The sequence below is a fragment of the Felis catus genome, chromosome D2 (genome assembly GCF_018350175.1).
Source record: "Felis catus isolate Fca126 chromosome D2, F.catus_Fca126_mat1.0, whole genome shotgun sequence".
Classification (NCBI taxonomy): Eukaryota; Metazoa; Chordata; class Mammalia; order Carnivora; family Felidae; genus Felis; species Felis catus.
Window position 1 is genome coordinate 46,418,236 of NC_058378.1, and position 24,617 is coordinate 46,442,852.

The window sequence follows — 24,617 nt, forward strand, 5'->3', positions numbered from 1 at the left end:
ACATCCAGCTTCTGGTATCCCGTCCACAGTTTGCGTTCCCGCCAATGCGATGAGCCTCGCACTTGGACTTCAGAGACTCTGTGCTCCTTCTTGAACGTGAGCTGCCAGAAACCCCCACCCCCACCCGAGTTCACTTTAAATGCATTTTCTGAGCACCCCCAATGTGTCAGGTCAGCTCTGCAGAGGCTGGCTGGGCTTGGTGACTCTGTCCAGAAGCGGGAGCCCTTCAAACCCTCAGCTGATCCCCCTTCTGGTTACCTAAAGAAGAAAGAATTCTCTAGGGCTGCGTCCCTGTCACACTCCTTTTCTGGTTTTAGTTTTTCTTTTCTTGTTTTAATTAAAAACATTGTAAAATATGGATTTCAATGGGTATCGTCTCACTGTAAGACACGAAAAGAATACAGATAAATCCCGAGTGTTTTGGTCACCACCTCACTCTCCGTGCCCTTCCCACGGCTGGTATTCCGAGGACTCCCCAGCTAAATTATTTCAGTTTATTTCACCCACTTTTTTTAGTTAAGGTTGTATCACAATACAGTCAGATGAATCAAACAGTCCCACAACGCTTGGCATAAGGCAGCAATTCCTTCCTCTTCCACGTTGTCCGAATCTCCGTCACTGTTTCCAGCTCTTTCTGCCGGGGCTTTTCTCTTTCATTTCTTATGTTCATTTCAAAATAGTATGCTTACATGACTATGTCTTGAATTAAAATTCTAGGTATTATCTATGCAATTCCCAGCATGGAAGGTTGAGATTTTGCTTTTTTCATGTCCCTGCCCCTAGATGGGCACCTCCTGCATCTTCCTGCACCTTCCTGCACCTTCCTGCACCTCCACGGCAAGGCTGGTTATGGCAGTCGGCACTCAGGGCTTATGCTCCCCTGCCAGAGATCTAATTTCGAGGAAGCATCTAAGGATTCTTGTCTCTCCTCTTTCTAGAACTCCTCCCATTCAGACACTGGGCTACCTCTCCTTTTTTCCTCTGGATTGTTCCTCTCTTCTTTCTGGAAGATTGTGTCATGTTTTCCCTCTAACTCTTCCCTTGGGGTTTCGTTTCTGATATTTTATTTCTGGATTCTGGGAACTGGTTTGTTCTCTGACTGTCCATTTTACTGGTCTGTCTCTGAGGAAGTCGTGCATAGTTTTATATAAAATTTCCCCCCCGCACGGTTTTTGTTCCCTCTCTTCTTTTCCTCCCTCCCTCCCTTCCTTCCACCTTTCTTTTTTCTTTCTCTTTCTTTTCTTTTTTCTTTCTTTCTTCTTTCTTTCTTTCCCTTCCTTCCTTCTTTCCACTTTTCTTTCTCTCTCTTCCTTCCTTTCTCCTTTCTTTCTTTTTCTTTTCTTTCTTTCTTTCTTTCTTTCTTTCTTTCTTTCTTTCTTTCTTTCTTTCTTTCTTTCTTTCTCTTTCTTTTCCTTCCTGCCTTCCTTCCTCCCTTCCTTTCCTGTGTATGTGTCTGTCCTTCACATGAGATTCTTTCCTTAAATAGGTAGTGACCCAAACCTTTTCATCCCTGCTTACGACTGGTTCTGTAAATAGTGACCAGAAGCTGTATGAGGGACCATGAGGAACTGTCTACATGGCAGGCCAACAGAGAGAGATGGGCCAGGGCTGCTTCCCTTGGGGAAGCGCTGCTGTCGGTATATGTATATATATGTGTGTGTGTGTGTGTGTGTGTGTGGTGTGTATATGTATATATATATATATATATATATGATATATATATGTGTGTGTGTGTATATATATATAGACATGTATATATATATATGTATATATATATATACACACACATATATATATACATTTTTTTTTCTTGGACTGTCAGATTCTTCAGTGAAAGTTCTTCATTTCCTTCCTGAGGGCTATTCTTGACTGCTGGGGCCTGGGAGCCACATGAGGGATGGAGACTGGGGGCGGTGGGGGGTGGTGCTAAGTAACTGGAGCCCATCAATCCCCGTCTCGTGCTCCAGCAGGCCAGCGTCTTCAGCCTGGAGTGCCCTGCTCCCAGCCCTCCCAGAGAACCAACTCCACTGTTACAGGGACGGAAGGCAGTCAGGCTTTCTGTGAGGTTGCTCAGGAGATCTGCGACCTAGTTGCTTTCTACGCTGACCTTCCACCAGTTCTCCTGTTTTCGGCTCCTCTTTTGGCCTCATTTCCAGAGATATCTGGCCTTGCCAATTCCTGAATCTTTGGTGGGAAGTGAGGGGGCGCTGCTTTGCAAACCAGACAGATCGTCGTGCTGTCCTAGTGGGGGCTCAGACTTTAGCTCGCCTGGGTCTGCTGAATCAGCCACGTCTCGCCCATCTGTCTTCTAGCATCCGGGATGCTGTGGGGGGCTGTCTCCCCCCTCCCTTCCACCCAGGTGTGTTCACACCTTCAAAAGCGCCAGTCAGGGCTCTACACTGGAGTTGCGGGGTTTTTAAATCTAGTCATCCTTAACTAGAAGTTTGATTTAACTTTGGATTTCCTTATTACTTTAGGAAGTATTATGAAGTGGGTGTTTTATTTCCACATGTATAGAACTTCTCTCTCTCTCTTGCATACACGCCCCCACTCAGTATCATTTTGCTAATTTAAAAGTCTTTCTTTTGTCCTACAGTCAATGAATGTGTCCCTGTAATTTCACTTAAAAAAAATTTTTTTTTTCAACCTTTATTTTTTGGGACAGAGAGAGACAGAGCATGAACGGGGGAGGGGCAGAGAGAGAGAGGGAGACACAGATTCGGAAACAGGCTCCAGGCTTTGAGCCATCAGCCCAGAGCCCGACGCGGGGCTCGAACTCACGGACCGCGAGATCGCGACCTGGCTGAAGTCGGACGCTTAACCGACTGCGCCACCCAGGCGCCCCTGTAATTTCACTTTTTGAAACAAATTGGAGAACAATGAGCACTGGTTTTCTTTGTTTATGCATCCTTCAAAGCTGTGTCATTAAGAGCATAAAAGTTTGCAGGTGCTCTATTTTCTCGGTATGTTATTTATATTATTATGAAATACTTCTCTTTGTTCCCGTCACCTTGCATTCTATTATATTTGATTTTGATGTTGCTAAATCTGCTCTCTTTCTGATCGCCTTTGCTGGCTTATCTTGTCTCCATCGTTTTGTTTTGCAGCCTTGTTGGTTTTTGCTCTTTTCTAAAGCCAGTCTTCACTTTCTGTCATTTAAGAGACCGACGAATCTGACATTTGTGATGATGACACTTTGTTCCTAATCCTTGCCATCCTAGTCGCTTATTTTTTGTGTTCTATTTACCTTTCCCTCTTCTCTTTTTTCCTCTCCTCCATTTTCCGCCCATGTGTTGAGCTGATCACGTTGAATTTGTTACGTTTTCCCCATCGCATGTTTTGGAAGTTATACTTGCCATTTCTGTCCTGTTCCTTTTCTATTCGAAACCAAGAGACCCACAAGTGAAGGACTTGGGTGTCAGATCACTAGAACGGTGGAAACGGACCAGGCTGCTCAACAAAGAATGTGGTAGGAGGTTTCATGGCTCAAGAAACACTTCCAGCGGAAGCTAAGACCGCTAAGATGCAAAAACCTGGAATCTTCTATTAGTAACCGCAAGGTCTGTCTGCTGGAGAAGCCATCAGGGGCATGTGCTGGGAAAAGCGGTAGGGACAGGGGCACACTTCCAGGTTCTGTCCTAAAGCACTTTTGCCTTATCTTCCCGTGTGAGTCCATACGGCCCCTTTCCTCCATCTTGACTTTCCCCATCTCTAGGTCTTATGTTCTCCGCTGACCCTCCCGCTAGTGAGAAGGGGAGAAGGGAAGTGATGGGGCTCTGACAGAGAACAAGAGCGTGGGCCGAGAGTCATCCTCATCACGTGTTATGTGCTCTGGGCAGCATCAAGGGTAGCTGGACTTCCCTCCTCTGGACAATTACATCTGCTAGACAGATGACAGGCTGTCTGTCAGGAGGGTGCTTACTGCCTGGGCCCTTCTGTCACTGTAAACAGTGAGCAGGGCACATTTTTCCAGGAACCAGATATTGGGAATTAGTCCATTACATGTAGTTCATGCAATTAAGTGGAAATGTGTGGGCTATTTTGCCAGCAGGCATGCAGGTTTGAGATCATACTGTATAAGCTAAGTGAGTCAAATTTAACCAACAGTCTCCTGGAGACTGGGGACCCGTGTAACAGGGCTACCATCAGGCTTCATGGGGGAAGGAATTATGGGACGAAACAGTGTCCCGTGAGGATTTGAGAGTGTCGGCCAGGGGCCAGAACAGGGGCCCTGGGCATAACACTGGCATCTGTTGGGAGACACTGTCTCCTTTTAGAGATCCAAAGGCTCTCTGGCAGTGAATGCCCTGGTTTAGTTTGGATAGGGCCCCAGGCTCCTCCAGGCTGGTGGCTGAGAATGTGGACACCACCATGTTATTGTTTCCACTGCAAGCCACTGAAGTCTGGAAAAGATGAAAGGTGAGGGAGGGGAGTGTCCAGTTCAGGAAATCCGGGAGACACAGCTTCCTCATGGAGCTGGAGCTGATGGGAGATGGGAGGAGGAGTATGTGGGGAAGCCCGTGGCAGGGGCCCATGCAAGGCCCGGGTCACCTGAGTGTGTTCCTTTTGTCCCCTGGGCTTGCCCAGCATCAACATGCAGTTCTCCCAGGAGACAGTGCCATGGGCTGGGCCAGAAGGGGATGACAGGAGGGGCCACAAACAGGGTCTTAAGATGCTAGGAACCCTGGAATTTTTCACAGTCACCAGAGTGACCTGACAGTCACACGTAAGAGTCACTGACGGGTCCGCCAGAAAAGCCATCGTTGAAGGGCCAAGGCTGGTCTTGAACACAAAGAGTAAAGGCCAAAAGGCAAATGGTGGTGGGCAAGCTGGAAGCGTGGTGCCCAGTCTTGGAAGTGGGCTCAGTGGTAGGGCTGGGGAGGTGGGGAGCAAGGCAAGGGCAGGGCTGAGGAAGCATCAGATAGGCCATGTGCTAGAATTTGCCATCAGATATGTGTATGTGCTACGAGCTGATCCTTAGCGCATTTCTAAAATTTTTTGTTTTCAACGTTTATTTTATTTTTGGGACAGAGAGAGACAGAGCATGAACGGGGGAGGGGCAGAGAGAGAGGGAGACACAGAATCGGAAACAGGCTCCAGGCTCTGAGCCATCACCCCAGAGCCTGACGTGGGGCTCGAACTCACGGACCGCGAGATCGTGACCTGGCTGAAGTCGGACGCTTAACCGACTGCGCCACCCAGGCGCCCCCCTTAGCGCATTTCTGTGGCATAGGGAATAATGTCTCCATTTAGCAGTGAGAAAAACCAAAAGCAAAAAAAAGTAAGTGACTTATCCCAAGTCATAAAGCTAGTGTGCTAGATCTAATGCAGATCAAATTCAGATCTGCCTGACTCCAAAGTTTCTGTTTGTTCCACTCAACGTCTCTGGGAGCTGTGTTCCTTCCTTATGAAACCAAGGAGTCTGGACAAGATCAGGGTTTCTTAAGCCGTAGTTCAGAACCTCCTTCATGATTTGTGTCTTCCTTACCACTCCTTGGTGCTGGCATTTATGGAAAAGTTTTTTAGTCTTACTCAGTAGTTATTTTTTTATCCTGGTAAAGTATGCATAACATGTAACTTAGCACTGTAACCATTTTTATTTATTTCTTTCTTTTTAAAGAAATTTTAATGTTTATTTCTGAGAGAGAGAGACAGAGTGCGAGTGGGGGGAGGGGCAAAGAGAGAGGGAGACACAGAATCCAAAGACACAGAATCCAAAGGGGCAGAGGGAGAGAGAGAGACACAGACACAGCTCTGAGCTGTCAGCACAGAGCCTGATGCAGGGCTCAAAGTTACAAGCTGCGAGACCATGACCTGAGCCAAAGTCAGACGCTAAACCGACTGAGCCACCCAGGTACCCCAACGTTTTAACCATTTCTAAGTGTACAGTTCAGGAGCACTAAGTACATTCACATTGCTGTGAAATACTTTTCAATTTTAACTTAGATGTATTTTAGAGGGGAAAACGTGGTATCACTGTCATGAACGGAACCCAGTACTACTTTCCACAAACAGAAGTTAACCATTAGAATACTACAGTGAAGACAGAACGTATGCACTGTTGCCACTGAAGGCTCTGAGATGAGGCCAGCTCCTTCCTGTCCCCGTCCCTGTCCCCATTTTTTAAGGGAGGATCCCAAACCCTGGAGATGGCTAAACATAGGCCTGCACCCAACAGATGCTTCCTCCTTGAGAGACTCAGAAGAACTGAAAGAGGGGTGGGAAGGTCATCTCACGGTGATGTCCATGTGATCCCGTGCTGTGCCTGGGTCCCTCCTCCCACCTTGCCCATCACTGAGCACCCTCTCTGCACCCCCCCAGACCCCATCTCCACACGGTGGGAACTGCTGAGATGTGCACAGACTCCCACCCACCTGACCTTGGATCAGGTGGATCGTGCAGTACTGGTGGAGAACAGGAGGAGCCACTGAGAGGCAGAGGCATTGGACACAGGGGTTCCACAGATTTCAGTTTAGGGTTAGATTCGTCTTGGGTGCCCATGTCCTGGGAGAGCGGAAGTAACAGGAGTGTTACCAAGAGGCTGAAAGGAATGCAGGGAAGGTTTGTTTTCCTTAAGTTGTGCAGAGAGGCTCTCTATCCACATTATACGGAGACCTTTGCTTTGCTGAAGCTGTGGCCGTGCTTCAGTAAAACAAGCTGTGATACCAGGAACATGGGGGCTGGGAATAACAATCACTTTGGAAATCCTGGCTAAGTGTCACCGTGAGTGAGGTCAGTGGCTTAGGGGCTGGAGGAGTGGAGGTCCTGACAGGAGGGTCTCTGCCTTCTCCCCTCTCCTGGGCCTAGTTAGCCCTCCCTCGGACCCTGCCGTGATGCCCCAGGACACAAGACATGTGCTTCTCACCTGGGGCTTGGTCTCATCTTTGTCCTTGTAGTAGAAAAGCTGATCCCCACGCAGCACGAACCAGCGCGGCTGCCAGTTCTTCATGATGCTCCTCTGCTTCTTCAGCCAGCCCTCCTTCAGTATGGGGCCCAGCCTGTGGGGGCATGGCGGCCGCCCAGGGCTCCGGCTCTGCTCCCCCATCACCAGGCTTTTGGAGCGGGCTGGAAGCCAAGAACACACGCGATGAGTACGAGGGATGCTCGCCTGTTGTCAGTCCTTGCCCCACCCTGGCATCCCCACTGCCCTGTGACCAGGGCATAGGAGCCTAGGCCAGCAGGGCATGAGCGTGCTTGGCATATTCCCCCTGGGCACAAAGGGCCATGGACTGCAACACCTCAGCAGCAGCCACCTAAGGTTATCCACTTGGGATAGGTGCACAGCATGCCTGCTTGGTTAGTTTCTGCTGTCTCTAGGCCCTTAGGGTCTTCATTTCCCCAGGTTTGGTCATCCATCCATGCGTCCATGCATGCATCCACATATCCATTTACTCACTAATGCATGCATGCATGTATGCATCCATCCTTCCTTCCTTCCTTCCTTCCTTCCTTCCTTCCTTCCTTCTTCCATCCATCCATCCATCCTTCCATCCATCCTTCTTCCATCAATCCTTCCATCCATCCATCCATCCATCCATCCTTCTATCCATCCATTCTTCTTTCCTTCCTACCTTCTTCCATCCATTCATCCTTCCTTCCTTCCTTCTTCCATCTATCCATCCTTCCTTCTTTCTTTCCTTCCTTCCTACCTTCCTTCCTTCCTTCCTTCCATCCTTCCTTCCTTCCTTCTTCCATTCATCCATCAATATCCTTCCTTCCATCCATCCATCCATCTCCCTCCTTCCATCCTTCCTTCCATCTTTCCATCCATCCATCCATCTATCCTTCCTACCTTCTTTCATCCAACTATCCTTCCATCCGTTCATCCATCCTTCTTCCATCCATCCATCCTTCTTTCCTTCCATCCTTCCATCCAACCATCCATCCATCCAACCATCCATCCATCCATCCATCCTTCTTTCCTTCCATCCTTCAATCCATCCATCCATCCATCCTTTTTTCCTTCAATCCTTCCATCCATCCATCCATCCATCCTTCTTTCCTTCCATCCTTCCATCCATCCTTCCTTCCTTCTTCCATCCATCCATCCTTCCATCTATTCATCCATCCTTCTTCCATCCATCCATCCTTCTTTCCTACCTTCTTCCATCCATCCATCCATCCATCCTTCCTTCCTACCTTCTTCCATCCATCCATCCATCCTTCCTTCCTACCTTCTTCCATCCATCCATCCATCCATCCTTCCTTCCTACCTTCTTTCATCCAACCATCCTTCCATCCGTTCATCCATCCTTCTTCCATCCTTCCATCCATCCATCCATCCTTCCTTCCTACCTTCTTCCATTCATCCATCCTTCCATCCATCCATCCATCCATCCATCCTTCTTCCAGCCATCCATCCATCCATCCATCCATCCTTCCTTCCTACCTTCTTCCATTCATCCATCCTTCCATCCATCCATCCATCCATCCATCCTTCTTCCATCAATCCTTCCATCCATCAATCCTTCCATCCATCCATCCATCCTTCTATCCATCCATTCTTCCTTCCTTCCTACCTTCTTCCATCCATTCATCCTTCCTTCTTTCCTTCCTTCTTCCATCTATCCATCCTTCCTTCTTTCCTTCCTTCCTACCTTCCTCCATCTATCCATCTATCCATCCTTCCATCCTTCCTTCTTTCCTTCCATCCATCCATCCATCCATCCATCCATCATCTTTCCATTTGTTCAATGGTTAATCCATCTATTCATTCAGCAGCCATTTTTTGAGTACCTATATGTGTCAGTTACTGTTCTAGGTGCTGGGATAAAGCAGTGAAATAATGAACACATAAAAATCTGGGTCTTCCTGGAGCTCATATTCCATCAGGGTTTCTGTTACTCAGGCCCCAAGGGAGCTGGCCAATCAGCCCCTCTCCCTGGTTTGTGCAGGGCACTCTTTCTCTGGAGGCATCAGACTTGAACACCATTTCCCAGAACCCCCCAAAGTCACCTTGCTGCTTCTCTGGACTCATCCTGGCAGAGTGGGCCTGGGAAGCAGGGTCTCTACTCCAGCTGTTTGTTGTAACTTGTTAATGGATCCTTGGCAGGGCAAAGGGGCCATCTCTCCTACCCCAGAGTCCCTGAGTGCCCATGAGCCCTCTGCCCTGCAAACTCCCTCTGCTCCCCATGTGACACCACCTGACACTCTGCCAGGACTGGTACTGCCCTTCACAGTGATGACTGGGTCCTTGTCCCCTACTAACCCTCTTCTACATCATTATCTCCCTCTTTATGCTCTGTCTCAGGAAAAGCAACTCTCCCCTCTCCGGCCAGTAGCAAGGATATTGCTGCAGTGATCACCAGGAGGGGCCACCCTGGACTTTGGAAGGACAGTTCTTCTAAATAGAATCACACTTGTAATTCTTAAACCACGGATCCTAACTTCTGTTAAGAATGCATGTTCCCTGCGACCCATGGTCTAGCATTATAAATCTGTGATTCTGTGTGTGTGTGTGTGTGTGTGTGTGTGTGTGTGTGCAAGCTCCTCTTGTTGCACTAGTGACCACAGTTCCCTAAGCCTGACCTACTCTCTGCCCATGCTGTCCCAGTAACCTGGACCTTTCTTCCAGCCCTTTCTCACTCAACCCCTGGCTTTGGCTGCTTGGTGAGTTCCCACACATCCTTCAAGATCCAACTCAGATGCTTCTTCCATAGAACCTTCCTTCTGAATCCTCTCCAGAGAGTCATTTCCCCATCTATTAGCACATATGACCCATGGCTGGTAATTATGTCTGTGGTTTCCTTTCTGCCCCATTGAGGGGTGCAGAGGGGAGGACATGATATCTTATCCAGTTCTACACGGTTCTTACCACGTGTCGCTCAGGGAATGGATATAAGTCATGCTTGCCAAATATCACAGGCTACTTAATCTCTCCCTGATGATTAAGTATGTATATGTCTTATCATGATATTAAGTGTGACATGACACTCAGCTGCTATCCGAAGAGACTGTATAGTCTGGTGGTCCCCAGATTCGCCTTGAATGACATATGGCCTGGGAATAATCCTGAATCTACCACTGGGGGCCCTGCTCTAGAAGGGGCCAGCCCACGACAGCAGGGGGATTAAGAGGACACATCATCCTCTTTGCCACCCTGAACAGCTGTGATAGCTCAGACTATGTCAGTCTGTGTCTTCTCCACCTTGATTCCCCGTGGCTGTCCCTTGGTTGTGGTGAGGCCAGTGTCAAATGTTCCAGCCTTGTCTTGGCTGCGCTTTGGCCCAGAGAGCAAGCAGGCTGTTTCCAGGCTCATCCCAACGCACAGAAAGGGGACTTGTGATCCCTGCAGACAGAGGGTCTTCCCGAGAAACTAGAGCGAAGGCAAATCAGAGGAGTCAGGTGGCATGGCTCAGCTCCTCCTTCCAGGAAAGTGGCCCACCTCTGAAGCCCTGCACCAAGAACTGACCTTCATTTGCTCTTGCACTTAGTGGCTGCTCTATACCTTTTCTCCCCACATTTCTGGGGGTCTTGGTCCTCATACGTATGGACGTATACTAGATTAAAGTCCACTTCCCTCCTTTATTTCTGTGGCTGTTTACTATCCCTGTGAGTTACCTAAAGAGTCCCTCATGGCTGGGTGTTTGGAGTCCTTCCAACGTTAGTTATTTGATTAAACAGACAATGGGGTCTGGTTGAAGAAATACGGGCTTGGGTGGGTTCGGATCACGGCCGGCTCTGTGAGTCGTCCGCCTCAGTGTGCTGATTAGCGAGCTGGGTGCGTGTAGGATGGTGACACCTGACCCTGCCAGGTGAGGTGGAGGAGGAGAGACGGCCGAGTCTTGCAGAGTGCAAGGACATGGCATGGACATGGTGCCAGTAACCGGTTACCGTGACAGTGAGGATTCTGATAATGGAAATGGTGCAGCGGATGTCTCCGTGCAGAAGTGTTTCCTGAAGATTGGTTCCTGGGGCAAACTCACAAGGCAGAGGGCCCGGGCTTTTCTATGGCTCTTGGCTGGTTAGGCGCCGTTGCACGCTTCCTTCTCAAAGTGGTGTGTGGCTATGTGACACCACAAAACCATACTGGTGTGCCACTAGCCTCATAACCACCAACGTGAAATATCATAATTTGCATGGTCCTACTCCATAATTTAGTATGTAGAACATGACACTCAGTTACTGTCTTAGTTCACCGTGTTATTGGGTCACTTATCAGGGGAGCATCTTCCCATAGGCTTTTGCTCTCTGTATAAAGCATCAGCCTGTTCCCTTTGCCCACTTAACTGATTGCCCCTAGAGGTGGGGGCGCATCTGGGGTCCTCGTAGGTCTCCTGGTCACTTGGGCCTTCTTCCCCTCTTGAATGAGCCTTAATACTTCCCTAGAAGTGTCCCCACAGCCCTGGAAAGGCTGCCCCTCCATTTCCAGGTGCCCATAGCACCATGTCTGGGGTCTGCGTTGCACTCTGCCTCTGCCCTGAAACCTTGGCTGTTCTGTGGGAAGAAGCAGTTGGGCTCCCGCTGGCAAGCAGCAGGGGCGGGGGTGGAGGGACCCGCAGCATCCAGAGGGACCTCTCTGCTCCAAGGGTTGTACCTGCTCCTCCACCTCTCCTCCCATCTCAAGCTGTGGAGGGGCTGGAGCAGGGCTGGATTCAGCAGGCACTGATCCCTTTCCGGGCCCAGGGACGTAGGGGGCCTAGGGACCTGGACAGTAGGGTTACCACAACCCCAAGACTCTGGTGGAGTCTGACAGAGGACTGAGGTGGAAAGGGGACAGGGGTGTTCCCTGGTTACTGAATTCTCTTCTTTGGGTCTCAGTTTCTTCATCTCTAAAATTCCTTTAATGGCTTGAGAATCAATGGTAAAATCAAGTCAGCAGTGCCTAGGCTTTTGTTTTGTTATGTCTAGAGATTTCTAAGATAAGCCTTGACAGAAGCTGGGCTCCCAAGGGTGAAGAATTTCTGCAGGGCGTGGGTTGGCTCCGGCCTCCTCTATTTGCATATTCTTCTCTTCTTAGGGAATCCATAAGGGCTATGCAGAACCCTCGACCCTTTGGGGTCTTTAGTTAGGAATCTGACTTTGTAGAATGTTCCAGTGCCACATCCCTGGTTTTGTTTTTTGTCTTCTGCTGCACTGGGGCCTAAAACGGTCTCATTTGATAAGATCATAGGGCTGGTAGGACCCAGAAGGCACCTTCCTTCCTTCCACACCCCCCATCGCATCCTGAGCAGGGCCAGCACATAGAGGAGTTCAACAAAAATTCAGCGATTCATCAGTGCACCCCAACCCTGAGGAGTGCTGGGGAGCCCTCGGCTGGGCACTGGGCCATGTCTGTGAGGCACTGTCTGTCTGAGCATGTCTGCCCAGGAAGGCTGAGCTCTCAGAGCACGGGGCACTGGTGGACAGCAGGTGGCCAGCACACTTGTCCAATAAATAAATAAATCGCTGCTCTGTGAGTGGTCTGATGGTCCCTCAGTGTGGCAGGACGAAGAAGGGGGGGTGTTTTCTGCCCTGATCCCCAGGCCCTGGGCACTTCCCTCCCAAGGGCTGCAGGCATGGAGGGGACAGGCAGCAGGGGGAGGGGACGGGGGGGGTGGGTGGGGGGGAGCCTCATTCCCTGGGGCAAAGGCAAGGGGTCTGCACTGAGGCAGGAAGTTACACTGGTCTCTGTTTGAGCAGATGCGGGCATCCCTGCCTGCGCTGCCCCAGGCTCCCTCAAAAGAGAAGAAAAGCCAGCTTCCGCTGCCTCAGTTCACCAGGGAGGCACTTCGTGCAGATGCTAACGAAGCTGCCAAACCAGCCCAGGCTTTTCCTCAGCTGATCAATCACAAAGATGCTGCTTCTTATAAGGCCAACTGAGTATCTCGAAAGGAAAATAATCATTATTATGATTTATTAATAACCATTGTTCTTGTCCTCAGCATTTCCTTGAATGAACTTATTCAGTTCTGTGAACACTTAGGTGAAGCTTTCAAAGTCAAAGAGCTCAGACATTCTAAAGTTCCAGAACTGACAGGAGTTTCCGGAAAGGGCCCAGGAGCAGGCCCAGGGCAAGCTCATGACCCTGGGAGAAGGAGGGCACCCTTCGCTCACATCACAGCCATTCATTCATTCACTCATTCATTCACTTATTTATCCATTCATGCCTCCCAAATCTACAGAATTCCTCCGGGTACAGCGCAGAACCCTGAGATTTTGGTGTTTCCTAGGAGCCCCCATATTCACTTGCAAACACACACTCATGCATGCACTCACAAACACACACTCACATACATACACAGTCACACACTCATGCACATGCACATTCTTCCACTCATGTATGTATACACTCTTACACATAGACACACACTTGCAAACACACACACACACACTCATGCAAAGAGAGTTCTCTAGGAGGGAGCTTGGTCCCCTACATCTTCAAGGTCCTTAGTCTCAGGGAGATGTCAGAACTCTGGGTAGAGGAAATGGAATTCAAGTACCCAAACGTTCATTCATTATCAGAGAAGGGCAAAGCTCTGCGCAGCATCCAGGCGTTGCTAGGGCAAAATGAGAGGCGGGGCCAGCCGACCAAGCCCTGATTCACGCCCTCTGCCTACCAAGGAAATGGGGAGCTTTCACTTCTCAGAGATGAAGAAATTAAAGAAGTGAACAGGTAAACGCACAGAAGAGAAAATACAAATACAATCAAGACGTGCGGGATGCCGAATTGCAGTAGTAATCCGCAAAATGCAAATTATAGCCTGCAGGTAATATAGCAAGTGTACCCTTCAGGCAGGTACATTTTTAAAGTCTGGTAATGACATGTGTCGATGGGGTTGTGAGTAATTGTAAGCCACTAACTAGAGGGCAATTGGGCTGTATTTACTCAAGTTAAAAACATGTACGGTCTATAACCCAGCAATTCCACAGGACAATTTCTGTCCTACAAGAAAGAAACACGAGTGCACAGGCAGTCCCTGTAAGGGCATCCCTGTATGCGATCCCTAAAAATGGGGAAAACCCAATTGGCCAACGATCAGAAAATGGCCCAATAAACTGTGCTATGTTCATACTGTAAGACGCTTTGCAGAAGTCAAAAGGAACGGGGTGAATGTACACGGGCTGCCATGTTTAGCTTCCCCTTCTTATTAAACACCTGAGAAAAGGTGTCTTCACTCCCTTTTCTCCGATTCCTCTCCTAATGCCCTTTTTCACAGTGAAATATACATAACATAAAATTTACCATTTTAGCCATTTTTAAGTGTACGACTCAGGGGCATCAAGTACACTCACGTTGCTATGTAACCATCACCACCATCCATCTCCACAGCTTCTTCATCACCCCCAGCTGCTTCCCGTTCTTCTTGGACCCCACTCAGTCAGGTTCTCCTACCTCTGCCCCATCCAAATTACTCTCATTGAGGCTGCAGTGACCCTCATGCGGCTCAACCCAAGGATCAGGTTGGTCCTCCCATTTCTTGACCCCTGATGGTAATGGATCCAGTCTGTAACCTCCTTCCTCCAGGGCCATTTCTACCCTGGGGCTCCAAGACCACTCTCCCCTCCCCTCCTTCATTGGCCGCCATGCTGTCTCATCTTCCCACGTCTTCGTCCAGTGCCCAGGGCCAGTCCTTGGACCCCATTTCTACCCACACTCACTGTTTCGGGGATCTGCTTCTGTCTCGTGGATTTAAACACCATCCGTGTGTACGAGGTGCCCGTGCAGGGACCAAAGTGTCTGTCACACTATCTACATGACACCTCCAGTGTCACATGTGTGAAGCTGAACTCCTGGGCTTTCCTGGCCTGCCCCCTACTCCTCCCAAGGTCTCCGCCATCAGTCAGTGAAACACCATCCTCAGGCGGCCATCATTTCTTACCTGAAATACTGCTGGAAATTTTCTGCTGGATCTTGCCCTGCCACACCCCCTTGAGTCTCTAGCAGGCAGCCAGAGAGAGTTTTTGAAGATGGGAGTTAGAGTATGTTGCTCCCTAGGAAAGCCCTGTGGGACTCCCCGTCATGCTCAGGGTAAAAGTCAGAGCCATCAGTACAGCCTCCAGGGGTCCTCCGGCCCTGACCATGGGACCTCTCACCTTCTCGTGCTTTCCCAGCCCTGACTGCACTGGTCTCTGCTGTTCCGCAGACCTGCCAGCCATGTGCCAGCCACCCGGCTCCGCACCTGCCGCCCCTGTCCCTACAAAACTTCTCTCTGCCCCTTCGTTCTGAACTCAAGTGCCACTTTCTCCATGAGGAAGGTCCGACCGTCCTTTAAAAAGGTATCCCCAAGCCCCCAGCTCTCCTTTCCTGCTTTATTTTTAACATTTAAATTCTGTTATAGTGGTGGAAGAAAGCAAGTTCCAGAACAATACACAAAGTTCTATAAAAAGGGAAGAAAAACACCCCCCCTCCAAACAAAAGACATCACAATGTATTTTTGGTGGGTACGTGTATTTGCGTAGAAAGAACATGTCACAGCTCTGACGGTGACCATTCACGGAGGGAACAGTGTACCCCTGAGTGATGTGTATTTTATACAGGGAAGGAAGGCACGCGTTCCATTACTGGAAGTAAATGAGAATAAAAACTGTAAAATGAAAGAGCTCTTTTGGTATGGAATGGGATCCCCCTGGGAGATGTCAAACAACAATTAAATATCACTAGTTTGATAAATGTCTACAAGTATTTATCTGTGACAAGCATCATGCTGGGCTGGGGACCTCAACACAAACAAGAGCAGCCTGGCCGCTGCCTGCTCGGACCTTCCAGGCCGAACGGATGATGCTTCCTGGAAGCCGGACCCAGGCCCATCTGTGGCCCTTCCAGGGCACCAGGTCAGGGGGCCCCTCTCTGTGAGCCCTTCTGGTGGGCCTGGGTCCCCTCCAGCCTGTCTGCTCCCCCTTCCACATAAGGAGGGGCTCAGGGAAGGTGTGTGGGCCATTCACCTGCCCAGCGGTGCAGCGACCGGAGCATCTGGTGGGTCCTGAAACTTACACATTGCTGAGGACACAGAATAGACACCTTTGATTGTGGATCATGTTGAAGCTCTGCCCAAATTCCCTCGGATCCCTCTTCCTGTTTTTATGTGCACACCCCCATCCCCGGTACCTTACGGCTTGACTCCCTGGGTTTTCAGGGCTGCAGGCCTGTTTTGGAAGACTGCCCTGGGGTTAAGGGAGACCACTCTGCCCAGCCACTGGGAGGACTGGAAGTACCTGGGTGTGGGAGCCTGAGAGCCGCTGCAGCCTGATTTCCAGCAGGAAACCACTCTGAGGGGTAAAGAGGTGTATTCACACTTTAAAATCTCAGGAGACTCAGGCTGACACCTCCCTTGGTTGGGCTTTGTACCATTCCCTGTCCTGCTCCCTCACCCCCTCTCTGGTGTCTCCTGGGGGCACCTGATTGATAGATTACCTCATGACAATCCTCATCTCAAGGGCTACTCAGGAGAACCCCACCTAACACACCCGATTGCTTTCAGGGCCCCCTGAATAGGCCTGTGGCAGCACTGGTCGTGGGTGGCTGCTGGGGCATCGGGTCCCGGCAGTGCTCACTGGGGTTGGGAAGGTCCTGCAGCCAGCCGGGGAATGCTTCTCCATCTGGAGCTCTGTAAGTGCAGCCCCAAGAGCGTGGACGAGTGGCTGCCCATGAGCTAAAACACAATTGATTTATAAAAGTCAATGGGATTTTAAAGCCAGGCTGGAGAACTAGCAAGATGGCTCACAGGGCGGAATTGATTTAAAGGGTAAGTATTGAGGCTGAAAGATTGATTGAGGGGAGAGGTGAGGTAATGGAAGGGGCGATGTGGAGAGCGGGACAAGACGGTTTCATAACGTTAATGCAATCTGCAGCGGAGGGCGAGGGGGCCTCGTCAGGTCCCCGTGCCGTCCGGGGAATACGGCGCGAGCCTCAGGTGATTTATTACACTAGGGTTCCTCAGTGTCCCCGACTTTTTTTTCCCAACTTGTCACTTAGCATTCTTTCTGGACTCTACTTGGTCATCTGTTCTCTGCTAGGACCCCCATCCGAGGGACCTAGAGAAGCAGCCAGGCCCTCCCAACGGATCTCACTTCAGGGTCCGGAGGACGAAAGACGACAAGGGGTACGCAAGTGACCAGTACTAATTCTAAGAGAGCGCAGAGGTGGTCTAGAAAGTTGGGATTTGTTTTCATCGTGATTATTGTAATGATTTTAAGAAATCAATATAAAAGATCACATTCTTGAAAGTTATTTTTATGGGCGCCTGGGTGGCTCAGTCGATTCAGTGTTGGACTTTGGCTCAGGTCATGATCTCACAGTTCATGAGTTCGAGCCCCGCGTTGGACGCTGTGCTGACAGCTCGGAGCCTGGAGCCCGCTTCGGATTCTGTATCTCCCTCTCTCTCTGCCCCTCTCCTGCTCATGCTCTCTCTCCCTCTGTCTCAAAAATAAATAACATTAAAAAAAATTTTTTTAAAGTTATTTTTATTGGCTCTTGCCGGGTCTGCCTCCCGGCTCAGTTGGTGCTGGTCTTTGGCAAGAGGGCTTGCTCTAAACTTCCATGCGGCACACCCCCTCCGATTCGGCTGATCTGGCACTCAGTTACCCACTCATGGGTGTCTCCTGTGCATCTACCCTGTGCTAGCCCCTGGGGTATGGAGATGAAAGGCACACGTCTGCCCTAGCAGAGGTAAAAGGGGGAGCAGAGACACCCAGACGCGAGGTCTCACTGTCACCGCGCCACGTGTCGAGGGAACCAGGAGCAGGAGGGCAGCAGGACCAAGTCGGGCTGGGAGGCTGGGAGACCAGTGGGGAGGCTGAAGCTGGATAAGAGAATGGAGTGAACATGAGAGAGGGTCAGGTTATGCCCCCCGAAACATGCCACTTGATGGTGGCAATACGGCACACTGACTGTTTCGAGGGGCAGGCAACCGGGAAACGGCAAACGCTGAAGGAGCTCTCTTTCCTCCCGCTTCCTGCCTAAACGCAGGGTATAGATTCCCCTTGTAGGTGCCTCCCCCACTCCTGTACCAGGAAGAGGAGAGTGAGACTCGGAACAACTTTATCTACCACACATTTTCTAATCACCATCCGACATTGTCCTGCCCCTGGGTTTAACGGCCTTTCCTCCTGTTACTCTGTCTTCTATCAGTTTAATTAGCAGGACCCTGATGCAGAACTTAAGAGGGTAGAGGAAATGTTTTTCATCCCCTACACTATGGAAGGCCGGGGAAGAAGGGATGTGCCCAGGAGGGGGCACAGGAAGACACACAGGAGGAGAGAGCATGTGGCCAGACCTGGCAATTCTGGCTCCCAGGCTCTCAACACTGACCCTCGCAGGGCCCACATCTCTGTCCTCGAACAGACTCTACCCTAATCCCTCCTGCCTCATGGACCTCCATTAATTTCTATCTACAAGCTGGACCTCCAAACGCCATCCCACAGCGAGGTCCCTCTTGCTGTGTCTCCTTTGAAGAGGCTGTGCTTTAGCCATCATTGGCGTGGGTCTGGAGTGGAGGTGAGGAGAAGGCCTCTGTGAGCCAGTGCTCTGCCAGGTCTCCAGCTGCACCTCCCACTCATACCCCACACCCCTCTTTTCCAAAGCCAGTGACTGGTCCCCATAGGGGTCATTTTATGCCACATCTCTGCATTTCTGTGCTTGCCGGCCTGCTGAGCCCTGACTCACTCTGGAGGCATCGGTGCAGTTTCCTACCATGTGAAGACGCCCCTAGTAGCTTTTCAAACCAGAGGGGTTGGTTTTCATCCATTCTGCTGCCCCCGGAACTGGCACACACCTTCGGCCAGGCATCTCTACGCTGTATTGATTTGCGAGCATCTGATGGCCAGGGATCCCCACGCCCGGATCCCTACACCATAGCACAGAGCCTCTCAATAAACTCGCTGAGCGAATGAACCACCATGAGGCGCGAATCCTCAAGTTCAAAGAAGGGAAAGATCAAATCCAAGAGACCTCGTGCCTCTGTAGATGACCTTCTTGGTTTGGGAGAAATCTACCAACAGGATTTCTCTTACCCGCGGCCTGTTTTCATACAATTAAAAAGTTAAAGGACACGGTATCAGTGATTTCATTCCCGTAATCAGAGAAGCGGCAAGCAGCTTGACTCAAAGCACAGAACCACCTTTTGCCTCCTTTGGCCTCCGAGTCTGGCGGTTGGTGTGCAGAGAGGCTGCCTGAGGTCACAGAAGGGGTGGAGAATTTGGGGGCCTGAGGCCCGTTGGCTTCCTGCAGTCCCAGGTTTCCACATAAAATGGGAGCAAAATACAAATCCCATCCACTTCTGAGACTTGGCGAGGATGAAATGAAAGGCACTCTCCAAGTGCTTTGTAAATGGAGAGGCGCTGAATGAATGGTGGTTAGTGCTGTGTTTTATTACCGCTGGCTGAGCCTCTTGGAAACCTCTCTTCTCTCTGCACCTTGTCCCAGAGCAGCTGGCCCCAGCCTTGCTACCTCCAGTTCTGTTAAGATCAGCAGGCCATTCACCAGGAGGCTGGGATCGGGGGAGTCAATGTAATTCAGTATCGATTATAAATTTCATTTCTGTCTGCGTACAGGCCATTAGCTTAGATCAATATATTCTCTACCCATGGTTAAGTAATCATTGAGGCCGTTGATGATTTCAGCAGAGTCAGGGCATGTCTCTGGCTGTCTGGCTAGGGGGGCCCAAGGCAGTCTTCTGGCCCAGGCCTACCTAACCCTGTCTTGCCAATAAATCATTTATTCCCACTTTTAGACAGTAAGGTTAGGGTCCATTCTCTAGTTCTCTGGGGCCAGAAGTTCAGCCTGAAGTTCCTCTGGCCCAGCATCTGGTAGCGTCCCGTGTCCTAAGAGTGCTGGTGTTATGAACTTCGGGCATCTTCCATGGGGCATAGACCTCAGTTTTCCTCTCAGCTGGTATTCTGGGCAGAGAGGCAGTCGGAGAAAGGAGGGCTGGGTTCACAGCGCATCTCTCCAGGACACAAGCTGTCCACTTCATCTCCTGGCATGTGGACCTCAGGCAGCAACAGACTGGCACTCTGGGGGCTGGAGCAGTGACCGGAAGCAGGGAACCTAACTGGTCGCGGCTGAGTGCTCTGAGTAGATGTGCTCTGACAACAGCCCTGTTGCCCCCTCACATCTTCTGCAGTTGGCAGACGGGAAACACCACTGCTCCCAGAGCGTTTGCTGGACATCAGCTCCTTCTCTGCCCTCGGTCACTCCCCGCAGACACACTGCCTACACTGCAACAAGCCTCACTGTCTAACGCTCCATCCGGGCACTTCACTCCCTTGTTTAAAGCCCGACCTGGATGTAGAAAGGGCCCATTCCCCAGGCTGCATCACCTTTCCCCCCTTGCCTTTCTGCACTGCAGCCATACCCAGGGGCTCATGGCTTGACCAGCACATGTGCCTCTGGGTCTTGACCCATGAGGAGGCCCTCTCTGCAGGGGATGGCTTTCCTTTCCTGATGCCTGGAGAGAGCCCTACTGCAGAAATAGGAAGTGCTCAATGAGGTTCAAGAGCCTTTGGATTTTGAACAAAATTTTTTTGAATATTTATTTTTGAGAGAGAGAGAGAGAGAGAGAGAGCGAGCATGAGTGGGGGAGGGGCAGAAAGAGAGGGAGACACAGAATCGGAAGCAGGCTCCAGGCTCTGAGCTGTCAGCACAGAACACGATGCAGGGCTCAAACCCACCAACCGTGAGATCATGACCTGAGCCAAAGTAGGACACTTAACCGACTGAGCCACCCAGGTGCCACTGGAGCCTTTGGGTTTTGAATCCCAGCACTGCCCCTCCTGGCTGCCAGTTCTTTCTGGCACTCTCTGGGACTCAGTTTCCTCATCTGAAAAATGGGGCAACAGTGGTCTCTCACTAGGGGTCTTTTGAAGATGAAAGAAGATTTCACACATGGGACACACAATGGGACATTAAAATGGGCACTCCAACAGGACACAGAGACTCAAGAGACGCGACATTCCAGATGAGGGCCAGACCAAGAAGCACACGCTCAAAGAGGTGGGTGAAAATCAGTTATGCGGCCCTGAGGATGGAGGCGAAAATACTGAAGTGGTCCTGCATTTTGCAAACGAAAGTGACTATGGGGCACGTCATTGCCCAGAAGTGGCCAGGGTTGTCACAGGGCTGTACCCAAGCAGGGACAGGGGAGGACTTGACTCCCCGGTCTGGTGGAGGGCCCAAAGAAAGTTGCTTCATGAGTTGTGCCTGTTCTAAAGCAGGGTTACATAAGCTCAACAGACACGAGCGCTGGTCACTGTTATTAAGTAGTTGTCAGCGCGTGAGATTAAATATACGTCTGACCCCTAAAGCGAGCAGGGAGGGGAAGGTATCTGAGGCTGCAGTATTCCAGCTGGCTAATTTTGCCAGAAATATGGCGCACTGAAACAAAATAGCAGCCAACGTTGGGATTCCTCAGAATCAGCAGGCGGATGGGGCCAGGCCCGCCTGGACTGACCACACACCTTTGCACCCGGGGCCAGCACCGTTGCACCGCCTCGTGAGACACTTCTACAGGATACCCATGCTCTCATCCCATCTGACCCGCTTCCTCTTCCTTCTTTACTAGCCTGCTGCGCAGCCAGTGTGCCTTTGAGCTGAACAAATCTGAGACACAGCAGGACCAAATGGGTGACATGACCACATCTTCTGTTTTGGCCCCGGGACCCGGCGTTAGCACAGTGAATACCATGGAAACGGGTGCTTCTGAGGGATCAGGTACACTCCCATCACTGGAGCCAAGCTTCTCAGTGACCCCACCCAGCCTCCACCTCTGGACATGGCTCTATTTGGGGGAAGGAGCCTTCTTGAGCCTCAGGGTCCTGTGTTTAAGCTGCTTTGGATCTTACTAGTTGTGTGATTTTGAGCATTTTACTTAAATTATTCTGCTTCCATTTTCTCCCTTGACTCATAGGCACATTCTGAACACTCAACACACATTTTCTGACTTTCCTTCCTTCCTTAAAGAGGAAAGTGGAAAGGCTATCTGTGGCCTTTGATGTGTCAGTAACGAGAGAGTCATATCCTATGATTCTATTTACATGAAATTTAAGAATATGCAAAACCACTCCATGGTGATAGAAATTGGAAGAGTGTCTGGTTGTGAGGAGGGTGAGGCGGTATGGGGAACAGAGGAGGGAACTTTCTGAGGTTAAAAGAAAGACTGAGTTAAGCGTCTGACTCTTGGTTTCAGCTCAGGTCATGGTCTCACAGTTTGTGCGTTCGAGCCCCACATCGGGCTCTGTGCTGGCAGCTCAGAGCCTGCCTGGGATTCTTTCTCTCTTGCCCTCTCTCTGCCCCTCCCTTGCTTGCTCTCTCTCCCACTCTCTTTCAAAAGAAAGAAAGAAAGAAAGAAAGAAAGAAAGAAAGAAAGAAAGAAGAAAGGAAAGAAAGAAGAAAGAAAGGAAAGCAAGAAAGCAAGAAAGCAAGCAAACAAGAAAGAAAGAAAGAAAGAAAGAAAGAAAGAAAGAAAGAAAGAAAGAAAGAAAGAAAGAAAGACTCTGTATCTTGATCTGGGTGGTGGTCAGATCTATACACTTAAGATTTGCACATATTACTGTACATAAATTATGCTTTGATTCTAAAAACGAGGAAAATATTAGAAATGAACAATGAAAATGCTAGAATAAACAGTATTCAAAAAATCTGGCTGCAATGTCCTTTGAGGCCACTGTTGTTCAAAGATCCCCAAATTGGAATTTTATTTCGTCTGACCAGGTGCCTGGAGCTTGTCCTAGACATTTGGTTCATCTGGGGGCTTCTGCAATTTCATTTCAGTTCTGAGAAAACTTCCAGAGGGAGAGACAGGAGAGAATCCAGGCTTCTGTGTGGGGTAGAAGACCCAGCCAGTAGTGGAGAACGTCTAGGCTTGGGCACCTGAACCCTTAGGGAAGGTGACAGCTGTGAGCTGTGGGTCCAGGGCCTGACCTAGGACAAGGAGACCGCTGGACGAGTCTATCGTGGCCTCCCTTCTGCACCACAGGCTACTGTCTGTGAGGACTCCAGTCCCCACCGGAGCTCTGGCCCACACCCTGGTCCCACTCTCCAGAAAGTGTTCTCATATACCACCTCCCTGACCCCTCTCCTAGCCCTCCATCCCTCTCTCTGAGTCTCAGACAAAGCCAGATACTGCGTCACTTAAATAGGTTACTGTCCCTTTGCCGGCCCACTCTCAGGGCCCTGAAGGTGTTCTGTCTTGGGGAGTCTTCAGCTGACAAGCCTGGGCAGGGGGCAACATGGAGTCACCATGGGCGTATCCTGGAAGGCCACACCATTCAGAACCAAGCGCTCACATTCTGAACCAAGCGACCAGAGGTCTGTGAACCCCATGGCCATCCCTTGAGAGCAATCCTCTAGTTCGAACGGGTGCGAGGTTACGTGACCTCTGGGCTATCACTCCTCAACCACATCTCAAGTAGTCCTACAAGCTGTGGTGTGAAACCTGGCAGTCTCCTGTCCTTCCATCACCTTCCATTCCCCAACCCCCCAGAGGCAGTCACTTCTATCCTTTTTAGTTTGATCTTTTTGGTATTTACCTCTCATTTCTAACAGTATTCATTTATTGACACTTTATTTTCTCGACTTCCCCCATCTAGTTAATGAACACGTCCATCACATCACATATTTATCTTTTTTTTTTTTTTTTTGGTGGGGTGGGGGGGATACATATCAGCTCTACTCTGCTAGCAAATTTCAATTATACAAATAGTGTTACGGACGATGCCGCCATGTTTTACATTAGATCCTCAGACCTTGGTCCATCTTATAGCTGAAAGTTTGTACCCTTTTAGTAAACTTTCCCTATTCACCCCTCCACCCCTACCCCACAGTCCCTGGTAACCACTTTTCTACTCTCTGTCTCTAGGAGTTTGCCATTTTTAGTTTCCCCATAGAAGTGATACTGTGCAGTATTTGTCTTCGTCTGTCTGGCTTCACTTAGCATAACATTCTTGGGATCGGTCTATTTTGTCACAAATAGCAGGATTTCTTTCTTTCTCATGGCTGAATAATATTCCATTGTGTCTATATATACACCGCATCTTTTTTGTCCACTAATCCCCTGATGGACACTTAAGGTTGTTTGTATGTCTTGACTCTGATAAATAATGCTGCAATGAATATAGGAGTGCAGATATCCTGCTGATATCCTGTTTTCATTTCCTTTTGGATATAGGCCCAGAAGTGGGATTGCTGGATCATATGGCAGTTCTATTTTTAATTTCTGGAGGAACCTCCATGCTGTTTCCCACAGTGACTGCACCAATTTCCATTCCCATCAATGGTGCCCCAGGGTTTCCTTTTCTCCCTTGAAATATGTCACTTGAGATAATATATCCTTGTTATCTTTTTTTTCTATTTTTACTTTTTTTACGATAGCCATTCTAACAGGCATGAGGTGGTATATCACTGTGACATCTGCATTTCCCTCGCCTTAGTGATGTTGAACACCTTTTCACGTACCTGTTGGCCATTATATGTCTTCTTTGGAAAAATGTCTACTCAGTTCTGCCCATTTTTAAATAGAATTGTTTGGGTTTGTTATTATTATTATTATTTGCCATTTAGTGGTGTGAATTCTTTATATATTTTGGATATTGACCCTTTAGCAGGGATATGATTTGCAAATATTTTCTCCCATTCTGTAGGCTGCCTTTTCATTTTGTTGATGGTTTCTTTTGCTGTGCAGAAGCTTTTTAGTTTGATGTGG

The 24,617-nt window shown here is 49.6% G+C and overlaps 1 protein-coding gene across 7 annotated transcripts in view; it reads right to left on the reverse strand.

Annotated features, from left to right (window-relative positions):
- ARHGAP22 (Rho GTPase activating protein 22) overlaps window positions 1–24,617 on the reverse strand; it is a 176,742-nt gene that overhangs the window by 110,392 nt on the left and 41,733 nt on the right. For all 7 annotated transcript variants that reach the window (XM_045040286.1, XM_019813482.3, XM_045040284.1 and 4 more), the window contains one exon: window positions 6,866–7,065. In XM_045040286.1, the coding sequence (XP_044896221.1) occupies window positions 6,866–7,065 (200 nt within the window). The remainder of the gene's footprint in view (window positions 1–6,865; window positions 7,066–24,617) is intronic.